This window comes from Pygocentrus nattereri, chromosome 9, assembly GCF_015220715.1.
Source record: "Pygocentrus nattereri isolate fPygNat1 chromosome 9, fPygNat1.pri, whole genome shotgun sequence".
Taxonomy (NCBI): domain Eukaryota; kingdom Metazoa; phylum Chordata; class Actinopteri; order Characiformes; family Serrasalmidae; genus Pygocentrus; species Pygocentrus nattereri.
Window position 1 is genome coordinate 2204634 of NC_051219.1, and position 7500 is coordinate 2212133.

Genomic DNA, 7500 nt, shown 5'->3' on the forward strand with positions numbered 1-7500 from the left:
GAATGGGTTGTGATGGTTCAGGGTGTTGTAGAATGGGTTGTGATGGTTCAAGGTGTTGTAGAATGGGTTGTGATGGTTCAGGGTGTTGTAGAATGGGTTGTGATGGTTCAGGGTGTTGTAGAATGGGTTGTGATGGTTCAGGATGTTCTAGAATGGGTTGTGATGGTTCAGGGTGTTGTAGAATGGGTTGTGATGGTTCAAGGTGTTGTAGAATGGGTTGTGATGGTTCAGGGTTTTGTAGAATGGGTTGTGATGGTTCAGGGTGTTGTAGAATGGGTTGTGATGGTTCAAGGTGTTGTAGAATGGGTTGTGATGGTTCAGGGTTTTGTAGAATGGGTTCTGATGGTTCAGGGTGTTGTAGAATGGGTTGTGATGGTTCAGGATGTTGTAGAATGGGTTGTGATGGTTCAGGATGTTGTAGAATGGGTTGTGAAGGTTCTATATGTTGTAGAATGGGTTGTGATGGTTCAGGGTGTTGTAGAATGGGTTGTGATGGTTCAGGATGTTATAGAATGGGTTGTGATGGTTCAAGGTGTTCTGGAATGGGTTGTGATGGTTCAGGGTGTTGTAGAATGGGTTGTGATGGTTCAGGGTGTTGTAGAATGGGTTGTGATGGTTCAGGGTGTTGTAGAATGGGTTGTGAAGGTTCTATATGTTGTAGAATGGGTTGTGATGGTTCAGGATGTTGTAGAATGGGTTGTGAAGGTTCTATATGTTGTAGAATGGGTTGTGATGGTTCAGGGTGTTGTAGAATGGGTTGTGATGGTTCAGGATGTTGTAGAATGGGTTGTGATGGTTCAGGATGTTGTAGAATGGGTTGTGAAGGTTCTATATGTTGTAGAATGGGTTGTGATGGTTCAGGATGTTGTAGAATGGGTTGTGAAGGTTCTATATGTTGTAGAATGGGTTGTGATGGTTCAGGGTGTTGTAGAATGGGTTGTGATGGTTCAGGGTGTTGTAGAATGGGTTGTGATGGTTCAGGATGTTGTAGAATGGGTTGTGATGGTTCAGGGTGTTGTAGAATGGGTTGTGATGGTTCAGGGTGTTGTAGAATGGGTTGTGATGGTTCAGGGTGTTGTAGAATGGGTTGTGATGGTTCAGGATGTTGTAGAATGGGTTGTGAAGGTTCTATATGTTGTAGAATGGGTTGTGATGGTTCAGGATGTTGTAGAATGGGTTGTGAAGGTTCTATATGTTGTAGAATGGGTTGTGATGGTTCAGGATGTTGTAGAATGGGTTGTGATGGTTCAGGATGTTGTAGAATGGGTTGTGATGGTTCAGGATGTTGTAGAATGGGTTGTGAAGGTTCTATATGTTGTAGAATGGGTTGTGATGGTTCAGGATGTTGTAGAATGGGTTGTGAAGGTTCTATATGTTGTAGAATGGGTTGTGATGGTTCAGGGTGTTGTAGAATGGGTTGTGATGGTTCAGGATGTTGTAGAATGGGTTGTGAAGGTTCTATATGTTGTAGAATGGGTTGTGATGGTTCAGGATGTTGTAGAATGGGTTGTGAAGGTTCTATATGTTGTAGAATGGGTTGTGATGGTTCAGGGTGTTGTAGAATGGGTTGTGATGGTTCAGGATGTTGTAGAATGGGTTGTGATGGTTCAGGGTGTTCTGGAATGGGTTGTGATGGTTCAGGATGTTGTAGAATGGGTTGTGAAGGTTCTATGTATTCTACAATAGGTTTTGATGGCTAGTTGTGCTCTGTAACGGGTTAGGTTTTCTAGAAGGGGTTGTCTATGTTCCAGACGTCTCCGCTGAGTGCGTTTGCTGCCCCCTGCAGGGTCCAGGTGAAGAGAGCCAGCTGCTGCCGGAAGCGGGCTTCGTTGAAGAGCTGAGGCTGAGTGCGCAGCAGGGCCAGGTGCTCAGTGAGGGCGCTGAGAGTGTGGTCACCACGACCATGAAGAACATGCCGGAACGGAGTCTCCACCACCGACACGTACTGAGACAGGAAATAGTATTCCACCTACACACACACACACACACACACACACACACACACACACACACACACACACACAAATAATTAGTGCAGGGTCACCACAGTCAGTACAGACGGCACAGTTAGCAGTCAGCACAGTCAGCGCAGCCAGCCATTTCAGTTTGATCACCACCCTGCTGACGTCACATACCCTCATGATGCGCGTGTTGTAGAGTCGGGCCATTCTCTCGTCCTGAATGTCAGTGTTCTTTATGGCCTCCTGCAGGGTTTTAGCTGCTCTGCTGTAATCTCCCCTCGCTCTGTACACCCACTGAGGAGACAAGCCCCGCACCTGACCCCGAGCACAGCCGCACACAAACACGAGCACAGCCGCACACAAACACAGAGCACAGCCGCACACAAACACCGAGCACAGCCGCACACAAACACGAGCACAGCCGCACACAAACACCGAGCACAGCCGCACACAAACACGAGCACAGCCGCACACAAACAACGAGCACAGCCGCACACAAACACCGAGCACAGCCACACACAAACACCGAGCACAGCCGCACACAAACACCGAGCACAGCCACACACAAACACCGAGCACAGCCAAACACCGAGCACAGCCACACACAAACACCGAGCACAGCCGCACACAAACACCGAGCACAGCCAAACACCGAGCACAGCCGCACACAAACACCGAGCACAGCCGCACACAAACACCGAGCACACACAAACACCGAGCACAGCCGCACACCAACACCGAGCACAGCCACACACAAACACCGAGCACAGTCGCACACAAACACCGAGCACAGCCGCACACAAACACCGAGCACAGCCGCACACAAACACCGAGCACACACAAACACCGAGCACAGCCGCACACCAACACCGAGCACAGCCGCACACAAACACCGAGCACACACAAACACCGAGCACAGCCGCACACCAACACCGAGCACAGCCGCACACAAACACCGAGCACACACAAACACCGAGCACAGCCGCACACCAACACCGAGCACAGCCACACACAAACACCGAGCACAGCCACACACAAACACCGAGCACAGCCACACACAAACACCGAGCACAGCCGCACACAAACACCGAGCACACACAAACACCGAGCACAGCCGCACACCAACACCGAGCACAGTCGCACACAAACACCGAGCACAGTCGCACACAAACACCGAGCACAGCCACACACAAACAGCACTGTGTTACCTTTACATTCATACAGACTTATGTATATTTCACTTAGGCCTAATTAAGAGTAACATGAAACAGCCACTGACGTGTGGCATATAAATATAGTTTGTCAAACAAACTGAGTCAGAATATTTCTCTTGGCTTTGTTTTGCTCTATGATTAGAAAACCACAGCCGCAGCACTACGTCGGTCTTAATGGGTTAACAGAGCTCTGAGCTGCTGCAGTCCAGAACCTGGCTGCTGCCCCGAATGCTGAGCTGGCTGCTACAGTAAGACGTGTAACTACATTAATGTACAAATCTATGAAAGATCTCTGTGGTGTCTGTACCTGGAGCTCAGCTGAGAGCTGGTTAAGCTGAGCGCTGAGCCGCAGGGCAGCAGTGCTGTAGCAGGTGACGTCCAGTGGGAGGATGAGGTCGTGTGTGAGTTTGAGGACCATCAGTCCTACCAGTTCCCCCACCGTCCGGCCCACCACACCCAGCCGACCCTGCAGCAGCTCCTGCACACGCTCCGCACTGTCCAGCTGAGTGTTCACAAATGGGTACACACGGCCCTCCTGGACAACACACACAGTCGTGAGGTCATACATGCGTCCCAGACCCTCAGAGAGGCTTCCTGATAGCTACACGTCCTTTCAGACCCACAGCGCTGATTAGTCTTCTCACAGTGGAAGGATGGACAGAAACACCTGTGGATGTTTTCAGATCTGAAGCAGCTTGATCTTCTCCTCTCTCTCAGAGATCAAAGCTTTCAGTGCTGCTTATCTGATGGGGGCAGGTCTGGGGTCCACCAGCTCTTCCAGGTGGTTGTTAGGAGCCACATTTTCTCTGGAGCTTTTATCAGATTTCGCACTTCAGCTTTAGAAACTCTTGTGTTTTTTCACTTTGACTTTCTCCTCCTTGTGCAGGTGGATTATCTCATATCTAATCTCATAAATATCTCAAGCACAGTACTGGACATATGTAAGGCCTGTTTTACCTCGTGGAAGCGCAGCTCCATGGCAGGAACTCCTCCAAACGCTGTGAAACTGTATGCTCCGCTGTTCAGATACAGCGGCTTCACACTGCGGCACACACACACACACACACACACACACACACACACACACACACACACACACACACACACACACACTCCGCTGTTAGATCAGCTTTATTACAGCGTGACTGAATCAGTGAGTAAACACTGAGGATTAATGCTGTTCACACTCACATCTTGCTCCTCCAGCCGCCTTGAGCTTCGGCCAGAGACAGGATGGACTGACCCGAGTGCTTCGGGTGGTCAACCTGCAGCACACACAACACACCGCACCACCACTTTGCTCACACTGATTCTCAGAAACTATCAGACGTCCAGTTTCCCTGTTTGTCCAAATAAGCAGATCTGCCAGGACCTGTCTAGTGTCTGAAGCACTGGAGCCACGATGCTAATGTAGTTAACAAGTACTGGAAGCTTTTATGACCACAGTATAATTAATTTTACCCTTTTATACTGAGCATTTTCTTATTTTCCATTAAATTAAAGAGCCCATATCTTAGAATACAGAACTTTCCCCATTTATTTTAAATGAAGTAGTTTGATTTAACAAACACTGTTAATGTGGTTGGTTAGTGTAGTGGGTAACATCTCTGCCTTCTACACTGTAGACTGGGGTTCAATCCCCACCTGGGCAAACACCCTACACTATACCAATAAGAGTCCTTGGGCAAGACTCCTAACACCACCTTCGCTTTCCATTTAAAATGATCGAATTGTAAGGTGCTCTGTATAAGAGCGTCAGCCAAACGCCGTTAATGTAATGTTTCAAAACATCCACCCTCCAGTCTTTATAGTTCACATATGGAAACTAAAATGTATAAACGGTGATGTGCAGCCACAAAAACAATGCATTTATTTCTATATGTGGGTTTGTGTGTGTTTATGGTGGGATTATGGGCGGTTTGTGGTGGGTTTATTGCAGAAGTACAGTGAGATTATGGTATAAACTGTACAGTGTTGTGATGCCATAAAACCAACTCATTTACATATTTTTGGGTTTGTGGTGGGATTAAAGTGGGATTATGGTGGGTTCATGGTGGGATTATAGTGAGATTATGGTAGGTTTATAGTGTATTCGTGGTGGATTCAGCACAGAATTATGGTGGGATTACAGTATAAACTGTACACACAGTGTTATGATGCCATAAAACCAACTCATTTATATATTTGGGGGTTTGTGGTGGGTTTATGGTGGGATTATAGTGGGATTATGGTCGGTTGGTGGTGGGTGTAGCGCAGAATTATGGTGGGATTAATGCGGGTTTGAGGTGGATTTAGCATGGAATTATGGTGGGATTACAGTATAAACTGTACACAGTGTTGTGATGCCATAAAACCGACTCATTTATATATTTGGAGGTTTTGTGGTGGGTTTGTGGTGGGATTATGGTGGGATTATGGTGGGTTTGTGGTGGGTTTGTGGTGGGTTTGTGGTGGGTTTGTGGTGGGTTTGTGGTGGGTTTAGTGGAGAATTATAGCAGGATTATGGTATAAACCATGTAAACAGTGTTACGATGCCATAAAACCAACTCATTTATATATTTGTGGGTTTGTAGTGGTTTTATGGTGGGATTATGATGGGTTTATGGTGGGATTATAGTGGGATTATGGTGGTTTAAAGTGGGTTTATGACTCATTGCGTCCTGGATTTTGGTTTTCAGGCCGAAGGTGCAACACTAAATAACATCTGTATTAAGTCTTTGAAGACTCGGAGGCTCTGAAGCGTAGAAGTTCGGAGGCTCTAGTCTTATCAGTAAAACACACACGCTCAGAGTGTAAAGACACACAAACTTGTTTGATGGCTCCCTCGATGAGGTCGGCCAGCAGAGGACTGGTGTATGCAGACAGAGCATCGTCACCTAAACACACACAAACACAGCAGACGTGATGCAGCCACAGTCTCTGCGCCCTCCTCTAATCCTCCGGGAGGATGGTGATGAGCTGTGAGGTGTCAGAAGCTGATTGGTTGAGAGAGTATTACCCATAACTGCCTGGTCCAGACTGAAATAGGCCACAGCCTTCAGGTGAAGCATGGACAGGTAACCCTGGCAACGGAGACAGCAGCATTATCCATCATACACAGCTTTCCTATAATTATCATAATATTATAAGAGGGGAAACTTCAGGGTCTTCCAATCAAACTATAACTGTGACTGTAATTTTTAATTCTTTTACATTTTTTAAACATTTGAATTCTCCAAGTCTTAACTCGCCGCAAAATTGGCCAATCAGGCATGTTTTACAGCTGAGTTACAGCTGAGCTGCTCTCCCATTGGTCAGGACTTCAGGAGCTGGACTTAAGGCCTTACACATTAGATTAATTCCCATTGGTCAGGACTTCAGGAGCTGGACTGAAGGCCTTACACGTTAGATTAACTCCCATTGGTCAGGAATTCAGGAGCTGGACTGAAGGCCTTACACGTTAGATTAACTCCCATTGGTCAGGACTTCAGGAGCTGGACTGAAGGCCTTACACGTTAGATTAACTCCCATTGGTCAGGACTTCAGGAGCTGGACTGAAGGCCTTACACATTAGATTAACTCCCATTGGTCAGGACTTCAGGAGCTGGACTGAAGGCCTTACACTATAGATTAACTCCCATTGGTCAGGACTTCAGGAGCTGGACTGAAGGCCTTACACTATAGATTAACTCCCATTGGTCAGGACTTCAGGAGCTGGACTGAAGGCCTTACACGTTAGATTAACTCCCAGTGGTCAGGACTTCAGGAGCTGGACTGAAGGCCTTACACTATAGATTAACTCCCATTGATCAGGACTTCAGGAGCTGGACTGAAGGCCTTACACATTAGATTAACTCCCATTGGTCAGGACTTCAGGAGCTGGACTGAAGGCCTTACACGTTAGATTAACTCCCATTGGTCAGGACTTCAGGAGCTGGACTGAAGGCCTTACACGTTAGATTAACTCCCATTGGTCAGGACTTCAGGAGCTGGACTGAAGGCCTTACACGTTAGATTAACTCCCATTGGTCAGGACTTCAGGAGCTGGACTGAAGGCTTTACACGTTAGATTAACTACCAACACCATCAGGACTGACAGATGAATCAACCAATCAATTTACAGTGAGTGAGAAACAAGCGTCGCTGTAGCCCCTCTGGGGGTCCAGATGCGTCACCGACTGTGAACGGGAGCTGCAGTCTAAGCGGGTTCTGGTTAGTTTTGAGGAATAAAACTGATCCAGACTCAGATGTTTCTTGATGTGTGTTGCAAGTCTGTGTCTTTAATCTGCAACGGCCAAAACATGGTTCTGCATACTGCTAGACCTCCATAGGGGTGCTATCAGAAA

General features: G+C 47.3%; 1 protein-coding gene across 8 annotated transcripts in view; it reads right to left on the minus strand.

Moving 5' to 3' along the window:
* Positions 1–7500, minus strand: part of tfr2 (transferrin receptor 2) — a 33940-nt gene that overhangs the window by 2598 nt on the left and 23842 nt on the right. For 6 of the 8 annotated variants that reach the window (XM_037541321.1, XM_037541322.1, XM_037541319.1 and 3 more), the window contains 7 exons: positions 6174–6237; positions 5984–6051; positions 4367–4440; positions 4133–4217; positions 3483–3710; positions 2136–2276; positions 1074–1969 (listed from right to left, as the gene is read on the minus strand). In XM_037541321.1, coding sequence (XP_037397218.1) covers positions 1727–1969; positions 2136–2276; positions 3483–3710; positions 4133–4217; positions 4367–4440; positions 5984–6051; positions 6174–6237 — 903 coding nt within the window. In that variant the 3' untranslated portion in view covers positions 1074–1726. Of the gene's footprint in view, positions 1970–2135; positions 2277–3482; positions 3711–4132; positions 4218–4366; positions 4441–5983; positions 6052–6173; positions 6238–7500 lie in introns of all 8 variants that reach the window. The other 2 variants (XR_005130744.1, XM_037541323.1) reach the window with 2 other exon arrangements.